Source organism: Saimiri boliviensis, chromosome 8 (genome assembly GCF_048565385.1).
Source record: "Saimiri boliviensis isolate mSaiBol1 chromosome 8, mSaiBol1.pri, whole genome shotgun sequence".
Lineage (NCBI taxonomy): Eukaryota > Metazoa > Chordata > Mammalia > Primates > Cebidae > Saimiri > Saimiri boliviensis.
Genome location: NC_133456.1, coordinates 5,675,691 through 5,700,434, shown reverse-complemented (window position 1 = coordinate 5,700,434; position 24,744 = coordinate 5,675,691). Strand labels below are relative to the sequence as shown.

Here is a 24,744-nt window from a genome sequence, read left to right as displayed (position 1 = left end):
ACTGTTTTCTCCTTTCAAAGACACCTTTAAAGTCCTTCCAACAGGCAAACTATATGTGTATTCAGAAATGAGTCTCTCTGTTGAAAATAAGCTTATTTAGTTCTTTCTCTCTGGTGGTCCATGCTCAATTTCCAGACTCAAAGGGAAGAGATGGAGAAGCAAAGGATTCCATGAGCATCTATTATGTGCCAGGAATTTCCCCTGCCTTAATTCACTTTAATCCCCACCACAACTCATACAGGCCAGTATCATGGACCCACTGCCCAGATGGGAAAGCTGAAGCATAGAGAAGCAGCAGGCAGCAAGCAAAATTCTCGGTTTCCATAAATAACCTGACCCTCTCCCCTTTGGAACCTTCTCAGTTTAGCAAAAGAAAACAAGAATTTTAAAAATCTTGCATTTTCAAAGTTTCTGATGATGGCTTTTAACCAACTTGTTGTTTTTTTTTTTTTTTTCAAAATAACTAATCCTGATCACTTCTACATTTAAAAAATGTACACTATTGAAAACATGAAAATTTAGGGGAGTGATATGGTTTGGATCTATGTCCCCACCAAACTCTCATGTTCAATTGTAATCCCCAGTGTCGGAGGTGGGGCCTGGTAGGAGGTGACTGGATCATGGAGGCAGTTTCTCATGAATGATTTAGCACCATAGGCTTGATGCTATCCTCGCAATAGTGAATGAATTCTCATGAGATCAGGTCATTAAAAAGTGTGTGGCACCCCCGTCCACCTGCCTCATGCTCCTGCTCTGGCCATCTTACTGTGCTTGCTCCCTCTTCACCTTCCTCCATAATTGTAAGTTTCCCGAGACCTTCCCAGAAGCCAAGCAAATGCCAACATCATGCTTCCTCTACAGCCTGCAAAACTGTGAGCCAGTTAAACCTCTTTTATTTATAAATTAGCCAGTCATCAGTATTTCATTATAGCAATGTGAGAATGAACTAATACAGGGGGAAAAAAGAGGAAAAAAATCTTTATAATCTTCTTTCCCAGAATAAATGTCAACATTTTAGTACATTTCCCCCAAGCTTTTATTCCATATTGGTAAATATAACCTCTTTATACATTAAGAATACTAAACCTCTAAACTGGTGTAAACCTTAAAAATACATCTCATAGTTGGTTATTCCATTATTTTTTTCAACTTTTATCTTATTCAGGGAGTATATGTACAGGTTTGTTACCTGGGTATACTGCATGACGCTGAGGTTTGCGGTACAAATGATCCTATCACCCAGGTACTGAGCATAGTACCCAACAGTTAGTTTTCCAACCCTTGCCCCCTTGGCTCCTTCCTCCCTAGTAGTACCACTTTCTATTGTTGCCATCTTTATGTCCATGAGTACTCGATGTTTAACTCCCACTTATCAGTGAGAACATGCAGTATTTGGTTTTCTGTTCCTGTATTAGTTCACTTAGGATAACGGCCTCCAGTTGCATCCAGGTAGCTGCAAAGTACACAATTTCATTATGGCTATATAGTATCCTATGGTATATACATATTACACTTTCTTCATCTAGTCCACCATTAATACACCGAGGTTGATTCCATGTCTTTGCTATGGTGAATAGTGTTGTGATAAACAGGTGAGTGTGTGTCTTCTTGGGAGAACAATTTACATTCCTTTGGGTAATGGGATTGCTGGATCAAATAGTAGTTGTCTTTTAAGTCCTTTGAGAAATCTCCAAACTGTTTTCCACAGAGGCTGACCTAATTTGCATTCCCACCAACAGCATATAAGCATTTCCATTTCTCCACAACATCACTAGCATCTACTGTGTTTTGACTTTTTAATAATAGCCATTCTAACTGGTGTAAGATGTTTTCTCACTGTGGTTTTTATTTGCTTTTCTCTGATGATTATGTTTGTTGGACACTTGCATGTCTTCTTTTAGGAAGTGTCTGTTCCTGACTTTTGCCTAATTTTTCATGGAGTTATTTGTTTTTCTGCTTGTTCAATATTCAAGTTCCTGATAGACTCTGGATATACTTTTGCTGGATGTGCAGTTTGCAAATATTTTCTCCCATTTTGTAGATTGTTTGTTTCCTCTGCTAATAGTTTCTTCAGCCATGCAGAAGATCTTTAATTGATTAGGTCTCATTTGTCAATTTTTGGTTTTGTTGCAATTGATTTTGAGGACTTAGTCATAAATTCTTTCATAAGGCCAATGTGCAGCATGGTGTTTCCTAGATTTTCTTCTAGGATTCTTATAGTTTGAGGTCTTACATTTAAATCTTTAATCCATCTTAAGTTTTATATATGATGAAATGTAAGTGTATAGTTTCATTCTTCTGCATATGGCTAGCCAGTTATCCCAGCACCATTTATTAAATAGGGAGTTGTTTCCTCATTGCTTATCTTTGTCAATTTTTTCAAAGATCAGATGGTGATAGATGTGTGGATTTATTTCTGGGTTCTCTATTCTGTTCCACTGATCAATGTGACTGTGTTTTTATACCAATACTATGCTATTTTGGTTATTATAGCTTTATAGTATAGTTTGAAATCGGGTAATATGATGCCTCCAGCCTTGTTCTTTTTGCTTAGGATTGCTTATATGGTTTGGATGTTTGTCTGCTCCAAATCCTGTGTTGAAATACGATTCCCAAAGTTGGAGGTGGGGCCTGGTGGGTGGTAATTGGATCATGGGAGTGGATCCTTCATGAATGGTTTAGCACCATCCCCTTGATGCTAAGTGAATTATTATTGCTCAGTTAGCTCACACAAGATCTGGTTGTTGGGAAGAGTCTGGGGCCTCCTCCCAGCTCTTACTCCAGCTTGCCATGTGATATACCTGCTCCTGCTTTGCCTTCTGCCATGACTGTAAGCTCCCTGAGGCCTTCATGAGAAGCTCAGCAGATGTTGTTGCCATGCCTGTACAGCCTGCAGAATCATGAGCCAATTAAACTTCTTTTTTTAATAGATTACCCAGCCTCAGGTATTTCTTTACAGCAATGTGAGGACAGCCTACTACAATGGCTTTAGCTATTCAGGCTCTTTTTTGGTTCCATATAAAGTTTAGAAAAGTTTTTTCTAGTTCTGGGGAAAATGACGTTGGTAGGTTGATAGGAATAGCATTGAATATGCAAATTGCTTTGGGCAGTATGGCCATTTTAATGATGATTCATCCAATCTATGAGCATGGAATGGTTTTTTTTTTTTCCATTTATTTGGCATCTGTGATTTCTTTGAGCAGTATTTTGCAGTTCTCCTCACAGAAATCTTACACCTCTTTGGTTAGATGGATTCCTAGGTATTGTGCGTTGGCGGGGGGGGCTATTATAAATGAGATTGTATTTTTGATTATGCCTTTAGCTTGAACACTACTGGCGTATAGAAATGCTACTGATTTTTATACCTTGATTTTGCATTTTCAAACTTCACTGAAGTTTTTTATCAGTTCCTGAAGCCATTTGGCAGTCTTTAGAGTTTTCTAGGTATAGAATCATTTTGTCGGTAAAGAGATATAGCTTGACTTTTTCTTTTCCTGTTTAGTTGTCTTTTATTTCTTTATCTTGTCTGATTGCTCTGGCTAGCACTTACAGTAATATGTTGAATAGGAGTAATGAGAGTGAGCAACCACTTCTCAAAGGGAATGCGTCCAGTTTTTGCCCATTCAATATGATGTTGGTCATGGGTTTGTCATAGATGGCTCTTATTATTTTGAGGTATGTTGCTTCAATGTCTAGTTTCTTGAGAGCTTTTAATCATAAAGGGATGCTGGACTTTATTGAAAGCTTTTTCCACATCTATTGAGATCACATGGTTTTTGTTTTTAATTTTGTTTATATGGTGAATCACATTTACCAATTTGCACATATTGAACCGACTTTGCATTCCAGGAATGAAGCCTTCTTGATTGTGGTGAGTTAATTGTTTGATGTTGTTGAATTTGGCTTGACAGTATTTTGTTGAGGATTTTTGCATCTACATTCATCAAGGATACTGGCTCGTAGTTTTCTTTTCTTTGTTGTGTCTTTGCTAGGTTTTGGTATCAGGGTGATCCTTACTTTGTAGAATGAGTTAGGGAGGAATCCATGTTCCTTGACTTTTTGCTATAGTTCCAATAGAACTAGTACCAGCTCTTCTCTGTATGTCTGATAGAATTTAATTGTAAATCAATCTGGTTCAAGGCTTTTTTTTTTTTTGGTTGGTAGGTTTTTTATTACTGATTCAATTTCAGAACTCAATATTGGTCTATTCAGGACTTCTATTTCTTCCTCATCCAATCTTGGAAGAGTGTGTGTTTCCAGGAATTTACCCATTTCCTCTATATTTTTTAGTTTGTGTGCATATAGGTGTTCATAATAGTCTCTGAGGGTCTTCTGTATTTCTGTGGGATAAGTTGTAATGTCACCTTTGTCATTTCTGATTGTACTTATTTGGATCTTTTTTTCTTTTTTAATCTGGCTAATGGTCTATCAATTTATCTGTTCAAAGAACCAATTTTTAGTTTCACTGATTCTTTGTATGCATTTTTGGGTCTAAGTTTTGTTCAATTCTGCTCTGATTTTTATTATTTTTTTCTTCTGCTAGCTTTGGGGTTAGTTTGCTTGTTTCTCTAGTTTTTCTAGGTGTGATGTTAGATTATTAATCTGAGATCTTTCTAACTTTCTGAGGTAGGCATTTAGCACTACAAACTTTCCTCTTAACACTGCTTTTGCTCTGTCCCAGAGCTTTTGGTATCTTGTGTCTCTGTTTTCATATATTTCAAATAATTTCTCTATTGCTGCCTTAATTTCATTGTTTTCTCAAAAGTCATTCAGGAGTAAATTGTTTAATTTCCATGTAATTATGTGTTTTGAGAGATCTTCTTGGTATTGATTTCTATTTTTATTCCACAGTGGTCCAAGAGTATGGTGAGTATGATTTCGATTTTTCTGAACTTATTGAGACTTGCTTTATGGCTGAGCATGTGCTTGATCTCGGAGTACATTCCACGTGCAGGTCAGAAGAATGTATATTCTGTGGTTGATGAGTGTAATATTCTGTAGATGTCTATTAGGTTCAACTGGTCAAGTGTTGCATTTAAGTCCAGAATTTTTGTTAGTTTTCTGTCTCAGTGATCTGTCTAATGCTCACAGTGGGGTGCTGAAGTCTCACTATCATTGTGTGTTGCTGTCTAAGTATTTTCCTAGGTCTACAAGTACTTGTTTTTGAATCTGAGTGCTCCAATGTTGGGTACATACATTTATAAGACAGAAAAGTCTTTATCTTTTAACATTATGTAATACTTTTCTTTGTCTTTTTTAACTGTTGTTGGTTTAAAGTCTGTTTTATCCAATATAAGAATAGTGACCTCTGCTCCTTTTTTTGTTTGTTTTTTATTCGCATGCTAGATCTTTCTCCAGCTCTACTTTGAGCCTCTGGGTGTTGTTACATGTGATGGTGGTCTTGAAGACAGCAGATAGGTAAGTCATTTCTTTTTATCCAACTTTCCACTCTGTGCCTTTTAAGTGGGGCATTTAGACTAGTTACATTCAGGGTTAATATTGATATGTGAGGTTTTGATCCTATCATGAAGTTATTAGCTTGTTGCTTTGTAGTTTTGAATGTGGTTCCTTTATAGGGCCTGTGGGCTATGTACTAAGTGTATTTTTGTGACAGCAGACATCACCTTTTGTGTCCATATCTAGAATGCCCTTAAGGATCTCTTGTAAGCCTTCATTGTTGGTTATTTTATAGTTCTGTTTTTAAGTAATCAAAGTTATTGATCATTTCCTTTGTAATATTTTTATTTTTAATAAGAGCTTTCATGAGATATAGTACATACAACATAAAAATCACCCTTTTAAAAGTATATAATTTAGAGGTTTGTGCAACCATCACTACTATTTAATTCCAGAACACTTTCATTCCCGAAGTCCAGTACCCATTCGCAGTAACTCTTTTTTCCTCTTTCCCCCTAGCCCTAGCTTCTGGCAATTACTAATCTACTTTCTGTCCCTAATTTGCCTATCCTGGACATTCAATATTAGTAGTATTACATAATAATTGACTTCTTTCACTTAGCATAATGTTTTCAAGGTTCATCCATGTTGTGGCATATATTAGTACTTTATTACTTTTTATCGATGAATAATATTCTACTATGCAGATATAACATTTTGTTTCTTTATATATCAAATGATAGACATTTGGGTTGTTTTAGCTTTGGGCTACTACAAATAATGGTAGCATGAACATTTGTGGATAGTTTTTTGTGTGAACATATGTTTTCAATTCTGTTGGGTGTGTACCTAGAAGTGAAATTTCTAGGTCATGTGGTAACTCTATGTTTAACATTTTCAGGAACTGCTAAACAGTTTTCCAAATTGGGCTGACCATTTTATGTTCCCACCATCAACACATGAGAGTTCTAATTTTTTCATATCCTCCCCAACACTCATTATTGTCTTTTTTATTTTACCCATCCTAGTGAGGAAGAAGTTGTATGTAATTGTGGTTTTGATTTGCATTTCCCTAATGACAAATGATGTTTAGCATCTTTTTATGTCCTTATTGGCCATCTGTATGTCTTCTCTGAAGAAAAGTCTAATTAAATCCTTTGCCCAGTTTTGTAATTGAGTTACCTTTTTATTGATGAATTATTTTTCCTTTATTTTTAAAGCAATATTTTAATTAAAATATTAATATAATATACATAATAAAGTACCCAAATAATAGGCTTGCAGAATGATAAATTATGATAAATGATAAACTTGGACCAACCAGATCACAAAACAGAATATAATAGAAATAGAATATTACCTGTACTTCAGAAACCTCCTTCCTAGCCCTCTAAACTTTCACACTTTCCCTTCTCTTCTTCAGATTAACTATCCAGACATCTAGCACTATCAACGAGTTCAGCGTGTTTGGGGAACATAAATTATATATATTCTTTTGTGGCTGGGTTCTTTCAATTATTTTGGGGTAGTATTCATTTATGCTATTGCATACGGCAATAGCTTGGTCCTTCTCATTGCCATATAGCATTTCATTGCATGCATATTCCACTACTGTTTTATCCACCCTACTGATGACAGTTGTTTGACTTGTTTAAAGTCTTAGTTACTACACATTTAGTTATGTTTAGTACCTTTTTATTTAAATTAGTTCTTTTGTAGCCATTGTTAGACTTACTTTTAATATTTAGGGGTTTTTAATACCAGTGTAAGTGATACTATTTTTTAAATTTCATGTCCTAATTGTTTATAACTAGTATGTAGAAATAGATTCATTTAAAAATACTGGCCAGCCATTTGGCTAAATTTATTTACAAATCTAATATTGTACAAATGGATTCATTGATATTTTCTACAGATACAATTATGGTACTTGTGAATAAAAATCGTTTTATTTCTTTCTAATTCTTATACCTAGGATGCCCATAACATTATTGAATAGAAGTGATAGTAACTGGCATTCTTGTCTTATTCCTTATATCACAGAGAAAGCTTTCAACATTTTACTGTTGAACGTGATATTTGCTATAGTTTTTTTTGTAACTAATCTTATTAGATTTAAAAAATCCTCTGATCTTGACTTTCTGAAAAACATTTTTGGGGGCCATGGATGGATGTTGCATTTGTCAAATGCTTTTTCTGTGCCGATAAATGATACTCATTTTCTCCTTTTCCTTGCCTTCATGCTGGATAACATGACTGATAGCCAAATATTAGTTCAATATTGCATTCCTAAAATAACACAACTTGGTCATGTCATTTATTTGTTATTGAGTTTAATTCTCTAGGCTATTTTGTATCATCAGTGTTTACTCAGGAGATAGCTTGTAATACTCCTTTCTGTAATATATTCGCTGGGTATGAATATCAAACATATGCTGGCCTCATAAAACAAGACAGGAAATGCTCCCTGTTTTTCTGTTCTGGAAGAGTTTCTGCATGATTGATTTCATTTCTTCTTCAAATATTTGGTACAATTCACTGAAATAAGCCATCTGGGCCTGTAATTGTTTCTGTTTGGCTTGGGTTTTTAGACTTTTGGTTTGGTGGTAAGATTTTAAATTACAGAATCATATCCTTTAATACATAAGACTACTCAGACATTCTATTTCTTCTTAAGCAAGTTTTGACAATTTGTGATTTTAAAAGAATTTTTTCACTTATCTAAAATTTCAACATTATTATGAAGTTGTTAATAAAATCCTCTCAAATTTTTAATGTTAAAAAGAATTTAGTGATGTCCCCCTTTCATCCCTGATTTTGGTTATTTGTGCTGTCTCTACTCTTCTTGATGATTCTAATTGGGGTTTGTCGTTTTTGTTAATCTCTTCAAAGAATCAGCATTTAGCTTTGGTGTTCCTCTCTAGCATATGTTTACTTTCTATCTATTTAACGTTAGTTTTTATCTTTATTATTTCTTTTTCTCCACCTTCTTTTTCTACTGGATCAATGTGCTCTTCCAGAGCTTTTAAACTTAGTGTCCTCTCTCAACCAAACTGAATGGTTTGCTCTTCCAAAGACACTCCTTATACTTACTAGACGCTTACAGTTCTCACTGTTTGTAAACCATATTCCCTTTTATCAAAGTCATGCCAGTTTTTCAAGGCTCTCTTCAAATGCTACCTTCTCCAAAAAGCACTCTATGCCCTTCTCTTATTTGATATCCTTTGACTCCTTATAGCTGATTTTGCCCTTCTTAAGTCACTTTATAACCTGGTTTATGTACTTCATCCCATTAGCTCCTTAATGATTTGGAGCTCAGATTTTCTCAAAGCATCACCACAGTGCTGTACCCAAAATAGCTGCTCAGTAAACACTGGTGTTTTTTATTCAACTTCAGGAGTTAGATTCACAAAAACTAACCTGGATAATAGCAAGAATTATCAATTGTCAATTCAGTCAAACATACAGAGTCAAATACATCATAAGAAGAGTCTGGGGGAAAGGGGAAACAATTCTCATCTTCCAAAAAAAATCTTACTTGCTTCTAAGTAACAACCATATATCATCCAGAGCTAACATTTAACTTGACCATCACTTAAAACTCACATTTTTCCCCTTATTTAAGGCAAATAATTAAATGAAACAAAGGGATTTGTTGCTTTATATTGGGAGGTCAAGTTGGAAAATGAGAAGATAAAGAAATTTCTCAAGAAAAAAATGTAAGCTAAAGGATAATTCTAGTATTGTAAAAGCACACTGCACATCAAAAACACAGTCCTTTACAAGTTTGAACAAGTTATCACACCAGGCTGTTAAAAAAGACTTCAGAGCAAGGCTTAAAATTCAGGGGAGAAACAGGGCATATGTTGGCTATAATGTACATATTTGGATCCCTATTTGGAGGCGTGACAACATACACATGAAAAAAGTATGAGTCTTGCCTTTTAGCACAAAGTAGAGCTCTGTACCTTTCCAAAAATATCACATAAGCCACTCTGTCTCTCATGAGCTGCCTCTACCCATTCTAGAATGCAAACCTCAGTGCACCATTTCCAAAGTAAATGTTGAAAGAAAAAAACATTTGAACCTATCGGCTATCTTTAGTAAAGGTAGAAAGGAGGAGTAGAGAGTGCAAGAGCTTTGGGGAGAAACTTATGTTCAAATCTCAGCTGCCAATCGACTAGCTGCAGGACTGTGGGCAGTTTGCTTATCCTTTCTAAACCATAGGTTTCTCATCTGTGAAATGGGGATAACTATGCCTATTCACAGGTTTATTGCACATCAAGTGCCACACTCCTCATATGTGGTAGTGATGTTCCTGTCACTGGATGTTACTGGTGGTGCAGGTGGCATTGTTATTAGTGCCATTACTGTTTTTAATAGCCACAAAAGGAGAAGGGGCATATTCTTAAGGCCTAAAAGCCATCATCGTAATAGCTCGACTAGAAAAACTGGGATTGGCACAAATTTCCTATAAACACAGCATCCTGGGAGAATAAATAATTCTAAGTAAAATCCAAACAAGTAACCATCCCAAAGACGAATGAAACAAACCTAGGTAGACCCCTGAGTCAAAGAAGTGGCAGCTACTTCATATACTTCATAGTGTCTCTGACCAGACTCCAGGATTCAGACAAATTCACAATGGGTACTGGGTTGTGTTCAGTAGTCTAGGTTTGCCTTTGAACTGTCTCCCTTCCTGGTTATGGAAAACCTGAGAAAGTTGCCAAGTAGTAGCTCTCACCATGTCCCAGTACATCCCTTTCATATTTTGTGGAACGCAACAGGTTAAAATTTTACCAAATACCAAGATACCTTTTACGTAAAACCTAACCCAACTGCAGGTCAGCTCCATGCAGGACAACAGTTATCCGCTGGGCACAAAGACAAAGTGAAGTCTTATTTTTATAACAAAAAATTAACCTCTGCATTAAAGTTGCACCTGAATGCAAAATCATATTCTCTGACCAATAGTACCACTTCAGCAACTTAGTGGATCTCAGTCTTGCTTTGTTTACTACTTAGTTCCAATAAGAAAAAAAGCCTGGTGGGGACAAATGTCACTCAAGAGGAACAACTCAAGGCACACAAGTGCCCTTGCTGACCATGGGACTGGAAAGCTGTGTACCCACAATCCTCACTTCAATTACCACAGAAACACTGCTCCATAGCCACATAATGCCTCTGGCTTCTTAATCCAGTTTAGCTAACAAATTAACCAAATCAAGTACATTTTCCAGAACTTTTACTAAAACCCTTGTGTCACTCATATATATGTCTTTGATAAATTCTGCTGAAAATCTGATAGTTTCTGCTATACTAGCAAAACGTTTGTTTTTCCCAAAGAATATCATTTAATGTATTAAGCAAATGAGATCTAGAGAACTCCATGTAGTTTCTTTTCCATCTCAGCTGCTGTTTGAAGTTTTACGTGTCATCTCAGTAATTACTATTACTCTAAGGGTTAAGTTTTTATATTTTTCAAAAAACACAACATTCTCCCTGCCCTTCCATTTGTGATGTTTGGAGTTGCTGTAGCTATTTGTTCAGACAGGCAGGAAGAGGTTGCCTGAAAATAGAGCTCACATGAAGGAAGACAAGGTAAGAGAGGGAATGAGAGAAAATGGGATACGCTAATATCTTTTGAGCCTCTGAATCAAGCTGTGCCTGAAGCAATACCCCTGTTTTCCTTCAGCAAATTTTTTTCCAGTGAAGTTCCTTTTGACTTTAGCCACTTTGAAATAGGTTTTTCTTCACTTAAAAGTTTTAGCTAACAATGAAAAAGTGGTTTGAGATTATTTGACAAAAACTGCCATTACTGTCATTCATTTTCTTGAAAAAAAAAAAAAAAAAAAAAAAGGCTTTATGAATGACCCAATAAAGTAAAACTTTTGGACATCATGTTTATGACACATCAAATTTATGATAAAAATAAGTTACACACCCTTTCAAAGGAATTAGCATTAAAGAAAAAAGAGAAAACAAGCCTTTCAACTGCCATTCTTATTGACAGTTACCACAAAAGCAGAAAAGAGGAGCTTAGTAAAGAATCTTTAGACACAAAAGCAAGACAAGGAGGAGCACTGCAATACCTACAAGAAACTAATTTTCCAAAAAACACACACAATGTTCTAAGTGCGAATTTGGAACCTACCTGCCAGACCAAATCAGGATCAAAATTAAAACTTGAAGCTTCCTGCAAGAAGATAAATCACAAACAACTTTATGCACTGTGCTTCCTTTCATTTTCATTTTCATTCAGGTGACTTCAGCCCCCAGGCTCAATTGGCTGTTAGCGGATGTGATGTCTTCAAGCGAACTGGCCCCAGTTTGGTGCAGGCAGATGACATTCCCCAAGGTTCATCCCAGAGAAACGTATTTTCACAACTCCAAAGCCCAGAGCAGGTACACAAAGATCTAAAACTACCAGACTGTGGTTCTAAATAGTGCTTGAAATTAGGCAAGATTTCAGACTTTCACAACAAATATCTTTTGCAAGTTTATGCAAAGTATATATGTGGGGACAATGGGGGATTCTGAAGCTCATCCTGAGTACCTCCAAGAAGCAAGAAACAAATAGGGATAATTGCTCAGCCTAATTCATCGAATCTCCCTAAAACTACAGGGTCAATCGAGGCTAAGAAATCTCTTCTTAATTTTAAATTATACCAAGGCATTAGATGAGACTGATGTTTAACCAAGACTAAAATACAACAAGGTCTCAAGTTCTACTCAATAGGCTTAAGGGTCAGTTCGATTTGATAGTCAACTCTAAAGCCTGTACAAAATGAACTTCTAATATCGCCACCAATTTCATAGGGGTGTAATGTACAAAATCAGATGAGATCACAGGCTTCAGCATGAGCTATCCACATGGCTGAGATGACCCTCCATCAGCTGCCTCCATAACTCAATTTAGGTATGTTGAGGATAGATGCCAAAGGGACCCAGACTTCTTTGTTGACAAGACAGAAGGCAGTGCTTTTGTAAGTTAACAGGCATCCAAAAAGACAACAGAAAAACTTGAGGATCAGTTTCCTGAAAAATATATTGATCTTCATTTGTCCTACAAATACAAATGCCTTATGCCTACAAATCAGCAACATTGGCATTCATAAAAGGAGAACTCTAGGCTCAATTTACTGATAATATATGGATATAAATTTGCCCTAGTATTCAAGTTTCTCTGCCTTCTCATGTAGAAGGCCTAAGTAAGTTTTTTATTTATAATTTTTTGTCTTATAATAAAATATAATTCTAGAAACAGCAAACTAGCACCAAACAGATTTTCTACTTTCAAAAGTCAGAAGAAAGGTACCAATTGTCTTTGTATGGAGACATTTACCAGGAAACTACCCACTATATTAAAAGAGATGTTTCTCCTGTTTTTTTCCAAAGGCCTTGGGAACTCACTCTTTTTTTTTTTTTTTTCTTAAACTATAATTTGGAAATAGATTGTGTATGCATCCTCTTCTCCATTACTATTTGCGCTGACTGGGAAGGTAGGTGTGAAGGTGGGTGGAAGGGGGACTGAGTCACCCTTTGCAAAAAAAAAAAATCAAGTCTTTTGTCCTTTTGTCTTTCATTTTTTCCTCTTTTTTTTTTTTTCCTTTTTTTAAGCCTTGACCAAGTATCAGGTTTGGTTTCAATGTGAAGTGAGGATTAAACTCTTAATTATAAACCACTGGTCTACTGTCCCCCAATGTAGAATGTTCAGTTTCTTTTCAAAATGTTTAAATTACATAAGTTTAAAACAACTGATGAGCCAGAGTTAATAATTATTTTTTAATCCTATTGACATTTGGTCCCTTCAATGATATTTTTCAAACCTATATGCTACAAATATATTATGAGTATCTTGACTCATGTAACCTCATTTGAGGGACACATAGTTTTAAAGCAAATGACCTATATTAGTTTCACAAAATCCACTTGGATGAAGAAATTGTCATTGAATAGAAAGAAAGAATCCCTACTCAGAATTGCACATGCCAAGAATTCAAGAGCTCATACTAGTTTATTTTCCCTCAAAACTTGGGAATTTGGGGGCAGATAATTCAAAATCATATGCTGCAAGAAGGAGAGAAGACTCATTATTCTATCAGCAAGCTTTAGAATTCTCTTGCAGGCGCATGGTGACCAGCAAACTCCCTGAGTGTTAAACTTGATTGTGGAATTTTCAGATTGCAAACACCTTGGATGTAAATTTTTTGATTCTTAATGGAACACATTAAATTAAGAATTATTTATTATTGAGATAAATACTTTACTATTTGCATCCTTCTGGCAAAAACTGTAAATAAAAAGATTTCAAATTTCTAGACACTAGCAAAGAAATTGAGTTTCATTTAGATCAGTTTCTTAATCATAGACCATGGCTTGGCCATGCTTATTTACTTCACGATTCCTTAAATACCCTAAATCCTCTCAGAATGATTTCTCTATTCCTTTAAATAGTGTATCTCTATGCCCCCGCAGCTAAATAGGATACTTTGCAAGTATTTAATAAAGTGTTATTACTTCCAGCCTTGGTTAAGAGATAATACTGGGGCCACAAAACAGTATTATTTTTTGAAAAGTAAATTTTGCTGATAGCTTAATTTTAATTATTTAACAATACCACTCCATGTAAAATAACTTCCCTTTGCCAACTCTTAATTTTTCAAAGGTATCTTTTCATTATGATGTGAATAGGAGGAAAAGAATTATTACAGCTTAAAAATTTTACTTTTAAAACACACACAAAACCTCCCTAGGATTAGACATGCTCTGCAAAGGAACCCAGCTCCTTTCAACCAATGGATACTTGAGCCCTTTCTTCTTTTGCCTAGAAAAGGCATCCTAGTTAAAGGGCCAATAAATTAAATGAGAAAAATAATCCAGAGCTAAAGCACCCAGCAGGGTGCCTAGAGAAAAACACAAGGTTCATTTCACGTTTATATCAGGCACCATCAAGTTAGAATAAACTCCCAAGGCATAACTGTTTCTGACAAAAGTGCACAGTTCCTACCTTCATTTCAATGACAGTCTGGAGAGCCTTCGTCTTGGCTGGCTCTGGCTGAAGTTGGCTTCTTCGGTGCAATTCCTGGGGAGGAACACGATAGAAATAAGCCTGACGGTTCATCCTTCCGTTATACCATGACCTTTACACAGGTTCTACACAGCCTGCTGGGTCCAGGTTCCCTGTGCACAGATATAAACAAGCCACAGGTGCCTCTTCCCCCACACTCTTTAGCATCCCTCCTCCTTGGAGCCTGCGTTCCGGTGAAAAGCTCCTGGCACATGCGCTATTTCTGAAACTTCCATCAATAATTAATGTCAACTGTGACAAAGCCAGCAAGTAATCATAGTCCAAATACTGTTCAACACTGGGGCTGATGCCCAGCCATCAAATCATAATTTACTAAATTACATTACTCTGTGCTCCCAACAAAACACAGCAAGGAAACGGAGGAAAGAAAATGACTAACGTGGTTGCAAATCCTCCACACGCATGGCATTTTGCTACCGAGGTAGGTTTGAAATGAGCAATTTAAAACCATTTCAGTACAAATGTGTCACTTTTGAGAATGATCTGATGAAACCCTGTGAATCTCTTGCTTCCAAATTTACAGTTTCAGTCCTTGTTTAAAATCACATCTGTGAGTGATATATTTATGTATCATGATGCCAAGAAATTAAAATTGGCATTAGTATCAACAGTGTTAGAGGGGAGAAAAAAAATTGTTAAAGCCAGATGTGGACCCAAAAACTCCTGGAGGAACACTTCTTTAGGTAAAAAGCAAACAGCATAATTAAAATTTTTATCTTGAAGGATCACTTTATACATGCTTCTCCTCAAAGTAACAGTTCTGTTGAGACTTTGAAAAGTTTCTTTTAGCAGAATAGAAGAGACAAGAATGATGTGTGTTCAAATCACACTTCGATTTTCTTAACTATCAACAGCTTTAGGAGAGTGGGCAATGGCAGGAGTCAATAAAAGTGCTCACACATCCCCATGTTGCTGATTCAGGTCACCTATGGAATAATTCTATCAATACTTCTGCTTCCACAAAAATCAGTTTAGAGTCAACAAGGGGTAGTTCTAGACTTTCAGAACCACTGAATCACAAACATTTACTTTTTTGGGGAGGAGGGATGGAGTTTCACTCTTATTGCCCAGGCTGGAGTGCAATGGCACGATCTTGGCTTGCTGCAACCTCTGTCTCTCATGTTCAAGAGATTCTCTTGCCTCAGCCTCCTAAGGAGGTGGGATTACAGTTGTGCACCACCACACCCAGCTAATTTTGTATCTTTAGCAGAGATGGGGTTTCACCATGTTAGCCAGGCTGGTCTCAAACTCCTGAACTCAGGTGATCCAGCCACCTCGTCCTCCCAAAGTGCTGGGATTACAGGCGTGAGCCACTGTACCCAGACCATTTACTTTTTTTTTTTTTTTTTTAAAAAAAGAGCTATAAAAGGGGACTAATATCATTTCTAGATTTCTGCAAATAAAGACATTTAAAATTAACTCTACCTCTACCACTATCATCTACTATCACTGTCACTTCAAAAAGATAGAACATGTTAATGTAAAAGTTGTCAGAACACTCACGACCCACAATAAAAGACAGTCCTATCCAGGATAATATAAACAGGCAATCTTTTGCACACCTCCTATTATGCTGTTCTTATTATATTTGCCAGTGGCCCAAGAAATCTTACAGGTGGATCCTAGGGCACATGTGCAAAGACCAGTGCAGGGGAGTTAATGCTCCAGCTCTGCACCAGGCATCTGAAAAAAATATTTTCTTCTCAAAGTCATTACTGGCACAAATCAGCAGCCCTGTACAAAGTTGTTTCTCAACCTCCAATTTGAGAACTATGCTTCCTAACTATTAAAAATGCTCTCACATCAGTTAGGATATTTTCCCCCCTAGCATATCCCTGGGAAGGGATGAAGTCAATTATTACCGAACCTTTATAAATAGAGGAACAGAAAGAGATCCTGAGTCCCTCTAGAGGGACTGGACTGCAATCATCTGGCAACACTACCATTTTTAGACTCTCTGGAGATGGCAAAGGTTTTCTGAAGGATTGACCTTAAAGGCAGCTGTCCTTTATTGAGCATCTATGACATTCCTGGCACTACTTGTCTCGTTCAAGCCTCAGCACTACCAGATGAAGATGCTGTATATGGTGAGTCCAGTGGGCTGCTGAAAATTTAAAAACCTGCATCCGCCATGGTCAATGGCATGCCTAAATGCAGACTTGGGAAGAGAGACCCAATAACACCCCCATTGTATGGTATTTTCTACCACACAGACACAATATATGTAACAACCTCAAGAGCTTAGATAATAGTAAAGTGTAATAAGAAATTAGGAAATTATGAGTTTTTAATATAATTATTTAATTGTGAGTTAGTATATTTAATTTGTAATATTAGTTATTAGAACAGGTTTCTAATCAATTTGGAGTCAGTATGCTGGGTTTTTTCCAGCTTTTATGGGTCACTACAATCCAGTGCCAACACAGCATTGGTGGATCCCATGAGATTTAAACCTCCACAAAGAAAAAATCTGCTTGGTCCTCAACATTACTTCCAAGATTGCTGGAGTTCACTGGACCAATAAAATCTAATAAACAAGAAAACAGAAAGTAAGTCACTTGTCAGAGTTTCTCTGTAGTAAGTGGGAGATGAAATACATTCTGATACCAGGTGGCATCAAAATCATCTTTTTAAAAGCCAGGAAAACAATTCTTAATAATTCCATACCATAACTACTCCCAGTTCCTGAATAAAAATTATAACTTGAGGAGAAAGGTTAAGTTTGTATAAAACAAGGAAAAATAATGAAGAAGCAATTAAGCAACACAGTGAAAATAAAAACCATAAAGGCATGTTCTGTTGTAATTTCTGCCAAACACGAAAACATTGTCAACAGTGAACATGCAATAAAAAAGCTAAACCTGTAGCAATAGTTATGCAAAAATGGAAACAGAGTGCTCTTTGCTACAATTATACAAATTATATTATAATATAAACCCGCTCAAAATCCAGATTGGGCCTTTACCCTCTTTAAAGGGTGTCACTCCTTTAAAAATAAAATAAAATCTCCAATTACCAAAGAATTGCCATTTTCTTAGTTACAATATTTTTCAATCCTGACTTCACAGATTCTGAGAATTACCCTGATTCCTAAGGTGTCAGGTAAATGAAAATTGTAATCTATATCCAGACTACATGGACCATCTAAAAATTCCATCTCAGACACTTCATCTATCTTTGAGATTTGGGATTATTATAATACTCACTCTGGCAGAGGACCAGTTGTCCAAAGAAGGTTTGTGCTCCTTTTTCATAGTATAGAGTTGTTGGTAGGAGGCCCCACAACCACTACCTAGATAGAGCCATGGGACTTATTTCTGGCCAGTGGGATGTGGTTAGAAATTAGCAATTCAACCAACTTCCATAAAAACTTCCTAACTAGTCCTCAACGTTCCCTCTTTTCCTATCTACTGGCTAGAAGTGAAGGACTTCAATACCCAAGAAGAGGGTGTAGCCTCAATATGAAAGAAGCCCACACTTCTGAAATATCATTTGAAAGGCTGCTGAAGACCTACATTGCATGGTTATATGAAATAAAAATAAATTTCTATTAAGTTAAGCCTAGGAGCTTTCAGGATTTATCTACAGAAATCCCAGCTCTCTCTGCTTTAAGAACTGCAATGGCTGCAAGGCAAAATAATACCTTATTAGTCCTGTATTATTTGTTGCTTTTGAATCACCAAAGTGATTCTAACGTGTGATTGCTTGCCAAGTTTTCTAAACAGACAGTAGGATAAATTGGTTGCTGGAGGCTCCAACTGCCCCTAACCATCTGAGAGATGCACCCATTATGCACTAATCCTAAACAACTAATGAATTTCCCCAGGAGCATTTGATGCCCTCTCACATAGGTATGAATGAGTATAAGATCTAACTTACTGTGATAGTTTTTCATGACAGTATTATTACTTCATGAAGTGCGATGGTACTTAAACTTTTCTGAGTCACAGATGTCTGTAAAAATCAAATGCAAGGAGTAGATTTTCTCTGGAAATGAACACAAAAGCACATGCAAGCAAAATGGTGTGCACCATGTCAGCTGGTTCACAGAGCCTGTATCAGCATCCCAGAAATTTACCTTTGAACCAGACTTTGGACTAAGAACAACTTATTGGGAGGCATGAGCACCGTACTAGAAGCCAAAAGTCAGGAGCCTGCAGTCCAGCCTGAGACCTTGGGTCTGCCGCTTCCCTCTCTGATTGCAGAATCAGGAGCTTTATGAATAGGTTTCTAATGCTCTTCCAACTCTAAGAATATCCAGCTTTTTAATAGATAGTTGATTCTGAAATGAGGACCTCTGGCTTGTATTTCTAGTCCCACCCATTCTCACTTTTAAAAACAACAGAAAAAATAAGAGAAGAAAATTGGCAGCATCACAAAATTTAATATCTCACTATGATATCAACCCCCACATTATATATTTTCCTGTAATTTCATGACAAGGTTGGCTTTAGCTAGTGCAAAATTGCTAGCTCTTTCAGCTGATTAACATGGAAAAGATACGAAGAATCTAGAATTTTGAGTAAGAAATCTCAAGTGGTTCATCAAAATAATACTTCTTGGCATTAATGAGAATCTAGAGTCTAGAGTTAATCTGGATGAATACTAGATGAACCTGGCAGAATAAAGCTCACACACACCACATACTTTCTTCAACAGACCAAATAATAATAATAATAATAATAATAATGACAATTAAAAACTTAACTTTCATTCCAAAGGTAATTATTATTTTTATCTGGCCCTTATCCATTATTGTTCTGGAAATCTATCACTGTATAACAAACCACCCCAAACTTAATGGCATCAGACCACCACCCTTGTATTATGCTCATGAATTCTAGGTCAGTTTCTCGCACATGAATGAGAAACTACATGGTCTTTTATTACCTAACCTTGAAAGTCCTATAACACCACTTCTGTCATGCTCTATTGAAGCATTCACAAGCCTGCTTTCTAAAGGAGGGAGTGCCAAAGAATTTGAAGCCTTGTTTTAAAATTGCCATTATTATGGACCAACACCAATTGGAGGAATCAACAGGAAAGGAACACTAATCTCAAACATCAACTCTTACCAGTCATAAGATATGGGAGATTCAGGTATTCAAATAATAATCTGATACAGGGGATACAAGAAATACAGCAGGGGACCAAACAGACCAGTATCTCAGCCTTCATAGGTGTTTTTTTTTTTTTTTAAATTCCAGATTCCAGTGGAGGGAAAGGCACAATAAGTTTTAAAAGGAGACTAAACCAGTTTGTTATAAATGTTATAAAGGAAAATAAATCAGAGAAGTAGAATGGGACATACTAGGGAGGTGTGGATCAATTGCAACTTTCAATAGTGTAGTCAGGGACACTTGAGCAAAGATCTAAAGTAGGGGTGTCCAATCTTTCGGCTTTCCTGGGCCACACTGGAAGAAGAAGAATTGTCTTGGGCCACACATAAAATACACTAATACTAATGATAGTTGATGGGCTTAAAAAAAAAATCTCATATTTTAAGAAAGCTTATGAATTTGTGTTGGACTATATTCAAAGCCGTCCTGGTGGCATGCAACTCACAGGCCACTGACTGGACAAGCTTGATCTAAAGGAAATGAGGGAACAAGCTGTATAGATACTTCAGGAAGAGGAAACAGTCAATGCTAAGTGTGTGACTGAAGTTGCATGAGGGATGAGCCAAAGAAGTGCAGGGGTGGGTGAGAATGAAAGGATGGGCTCCATATTTGGAGTGTGTCATTAGGACATTGATTTTACTCTGAGAAAAATGAGAAGACACGGAAGGTCTGAGAAAAGGCAAACCATGACAAGAGGTGCTTTCTTAAAGGATTACTTCCAATGTTGTATTGCAGCATAGTTTCAGGATGGTGATCTTAAGGACAGAACCATCGGGGCTAGTTAGAGGTAACTGAAATAATTCCAGCAAGACATGATAGAACCTTGAACCATGGTAGCAGAGTGGAGGCAAGGAGAAGAAGTTGAGTTCAGATATGTTTTGAATATAAGGTGGACTTGGCTTCAGGATAGATTGCCTGAGGACTGGAGAAAGAGAGAAGTAAAAGATGGCTTCAAGGCTCTCAATCTGAACAGCAGGAAGAATGGAAGTGGACTACCAAGATAGGGAATATTGGGAACGAAAGGTGGAAGTTACGGGAACTAAGAGTTTTGGTTTTATATGTGTTAAGTTTGTAATGATATTAGACATTTAAGTGAAGATGTTAAGTAGGTGATTAAATAGATGAGTCTGGAGTTGACGGGAGAAGAACTACAATGACAACTTTGGGATCAGTGAACAGACAGTATTTGAAACCCAGATAAATAGGGACTGAGCACAGAAAGGTGAAGAGGGATCAGAGGACTGAGCACAGGGACACTCTTAAGAGTGAGGGGTCAGGAAGTCAGGAGCAAGTAGCAAAGGAGCCTGAGAAGGACAGCCAGTGAAGTAGGAAGAGAAGCTGTGTCCATAATGAGAAAGTGGCCATCATATCAATTGTTACTGAGAGATAAATAGCATGAAGTCAGAGAACTGACCACTGGACTTAGTCAAGATCATTAGTGACCTCAAATAGAGCAGTTTGGAGGATGACAGGAGTGAAAGTCTAACTAAAATGTGCTGTGGAAGAATAGGAGGACAGAAGAGCCTCAGGTTACTATATTTGCACAATGTGCTATTTAACCGATCATTTATTTTGTCAAAACTCTGCTTTAGATTTATATACCCAAGTTCATAGCTGCATTATCTCAATAACCAAAAGGCAGAAGCAACCCAAATGTACACAGATAAATGAATGATCAACAAAATGACATGTATACATACAATGAAATATTATTCGGCCATAAAAAGAATGGAAATTTTAATGCCTCCTACAACATGGATAGACCTCAAGGACATTAGGTTAAGTGAAATAAGCCAGTCATATAAGACAACTACTGCATGATCTCACTTATGATAGGTATCTAGAGTAGTCAAATTCATTGAAATAGAAAGTGAAATGGTGCTTGCCAGGGACGGTGATAGGAAGAAATGAGGAGTTGTGTAATGGGTATAGAGTTTCAGTTTTGCAAAATGAAAAAGCCCTAAAGATTGGCTGTACAACAATGTGAATACATTTAACACTATTTAACCGTACACTTAGAAGTGGTTAAAACAGTACATTTTATATCATATATATTTACCACAATTAAAAATTTTTCTAAAGTTGTTGAAGTCCCACAGCTTTTCCCATCTCTATCCTTTTAGAGAAGAACCATCATCTAGAAGTTGGTGTCTATCTTTTTCATGTATGTTTTTGTGCTTTTATTACATATGTATGTCCTCATAAATAATATAAAGCTAACAACACAGCACACTGTTTTTTAACTTACAGAAATACTAGCTGTCTATTGCACAAAGCTTTTTTGCATATTTATGTTTTCAAACTTTATCAATGATATTAAATAAGTAATTCTATAAATGTTTCCTACTCTTTTTTTCCATTACAAACTGTTTTAATACAGCTCCCAGTACACGGAAGAGTGGAGAATTAAGTCTGTTTTAGGTATCTTAAATGCACAATAATTCTCTTCTTTCTAAAACATACTGTTATTTTTATTTGAAATAATACTCTACCCCTTTATTTCCTTTTGTCTACAGAGATTATCAAACTACAGCCCACAGGTCAAGTCTAGCCCACCACCTCCTCTGGTAAATAAAGTTTTATTGGAACACTGCTATGCCCGTTGATTTCCACACTAATTATGGCTGCTTTCATGCTGCAATGACAGAGCTGAGTGGTTGTGACAGAGAACATATGGCCCTGCAAAGCTGAAAATAGTTACTATCTAGCCCTTTACAGAAAAGTTTGTCAATCCTTGGTCTAGGATATCTTCAAAACTCATACTAGCCAATCTCAGAAAAAAAAAAGAGTTACTCCTCAGGGGGTAGTTTAAAATATGTGCACAAATTCTTCAACATTCTCTTTATAAGGTGGAGCCTAAATGTCTTCCTCTTCACTGTGGACTGGACCCTGTAACTCACTTCTAACAAATAGAATATGTTGGAAGTGATGTGTTTGACTTCTGAGGCCTAGGCTTAAAAGAAATCATGACTTCATTCTTGATCATATTCTTGGATCACTTGTTTTGGTGAATGACAGCTGCCACCTCATGAGGATATCAAGACATCCTACAGTGAGGCCTGTGTGACAGGAAACTGAGACCTTCTGCCAAAAGCCATGTGAATGAGCCATCAGGAAAGTGAGTCATCCAGTCCCATTCCAGCCTTCAGATGGCTGCAGCCCTGTCCAGCGGCCTGACTGCAACCTCATGAGGGGCACTGGGCCAGAACTACCAGCTACGCAACTCTCAAATTCCTACCTACAGAATCTGTGAGATAATAAAGGTTTGTTGTTTTAAGCCATTAAATTTGGGATAATTTGTTATGAAGCCATATATTGTAAATATATCACAGGAAGGTCAACAGCTGACCCTCTAGACTAATCTAACATTCCACACCCTCACATACATCCTCATAGCATTGTGTACTTTTCCTTCATGTCATCGAACATGGCTACACTTTTACACTAATTCATAAAATTAATTAATCCATGTCTGTGTATACCATGGAGTATATTCTATGCCCGTTACGCTCCCAGTAACTAACACAGTTAGTTAGCCAACAGTAAGAGCTCAATAAAAAAACACTGGAGGTTACATGAGGTTCTCTTTGCAAAGTACTTAGCATGATACCTGGTCCATAGCAGGCTCTAAATGTGGTATCTCCCATCCGTCTCACTTTTCACAATAATCCTGAAAAAGTTTAAGTTAAGCCTAGCTCATGCATGCCCTTTCCACTAGAGGAGATGAGGTAATTCAGTAAGACAGACTAAGATTCAAGAGATAGGAGCAGTGTAGACAGTTTTGTAAGAGTTCACTCACACATGTTCATCATCTGCAATGATTACCAGGTGTGAGAAATGTGCATTCCCAAAACTCCACCTCCCCACGAAGAAGCACAAAGAGGAAATCCCAGCGGGTTTCATCGTAGAAAATTTCTAAGATGAAACTGAGGACTTCATTCAAGAGTAAACAACTTGTAGACCACTAGACCACTGGTACGAAAACATGACAGTGGAGAAATACACGAAGCTGGTCTCATCAAAGCTTTCTGATATATTATTTGAGCCCTAAAAAAATAAGTATCCAGAAAAATTAAAAATAAAAAAATTATTTTGAAAAAAAAAAAAAAAAAAAACACTGGAGGATTGATGAAATGAAACAAACGACACTGTATGTATAAGCCTGAAAGTCCTGCAGTACTTTTAACCAAAAGGAGCCTGCTGTGAAGGAAGATAATAGCTAACAGTTACTTACACATTGCTATGCACTAAGCACTCTTTTAAGTATTTAAGAAATATTAATGTGTGCCGTACTCAAAATAGCCTCCCCAGATAGGTATCATCACCACTTTATTACCACCATTTTTCACTTGAGGAAACAGAAACAGAGAAGTTATTAACTTGCCCAAGAAAACCTACTGAACTGTACTGCAGAAATTTATCCCAGGCAGTCTGACTCCAGAGCCACTGCTCCTAATCGCCTCGCTGCACTGCCCCCATTTCCCCACTTGGCTTTAAGTTGATATTTGAAGTTGACGCCTCCATGGGCTTTTTTCATTATAATCACTTCTCTACTACTCCTTTGATTCAGTCTTATTTCTCATTCTTGTCTTCAGTATTTTAAAATGAAAGGACTTTATCATAACGGCAATTGGCTGCAACTGATGTCCATATTAGGTATTAAAACTTAAAGGGCAAACATGATTAGGAACACAGAAGTAGGGCCAAAAAAAAATCCACAATTACTTTCAAATATTAAATCCTTCTCAATATTTGACCAATCAAGCATTTACAAATAATAACCTAAAATATTTAAACAATAGAATTAATAAGGCTGAATTCATAGACAATTACACTGAAGTTTGGATCCCACAACCTCTATTTCAAGACTCAATGGAATATTTAAATATTAACCCCATACCAGGCCACCAAGGAAAACCTCAGATGGATTCCAAAAGGCAGAAGTTAATATAAGGCTACATTCTTTGTCCATACATAATAAAGCAAGAAATTAAAAATAAAAGTTAAAAATAAAACCTCACTATTTGTAAAATAAAGCTCATAAAATCTTTAAATTCATCCTCTAGAGTGAGATCCTGTCCTCTCCACCTACTAGCTACATGACCTTGGGCAACTTACTGGATTTTCTCTAATACT

General features: G+C 36.6%; 1 protein-coding gene across 11 annotated transcripts in view; it reads right to left on the bottom strand.

Annotated features, from left to right (window-relative positions):
• ERC2 (ELKS/RAB6-interacting/CAST family member 2) overlaps positions 1 to 24,744 on the bottom strand; it is a 970,127-nt gene that overhangs the window by 644,712 nt on the left and 300,671 nt on the right. For all 11 annotated transcript variants that reach the window (XM_074403633.1, XM_074403639.1, XM_074403634.1 and 8 more), the window contains one exon: positions 14,408 to 14,482. In XM_074403633.1, coding sequence (XP_074259734.1) covers positions 14,408 to 14,482 — 75 coding nt within the window. The remainder of the gene's footprint in view (positions 1 to 14,407; positions 14,483 to 24,744) is intronic.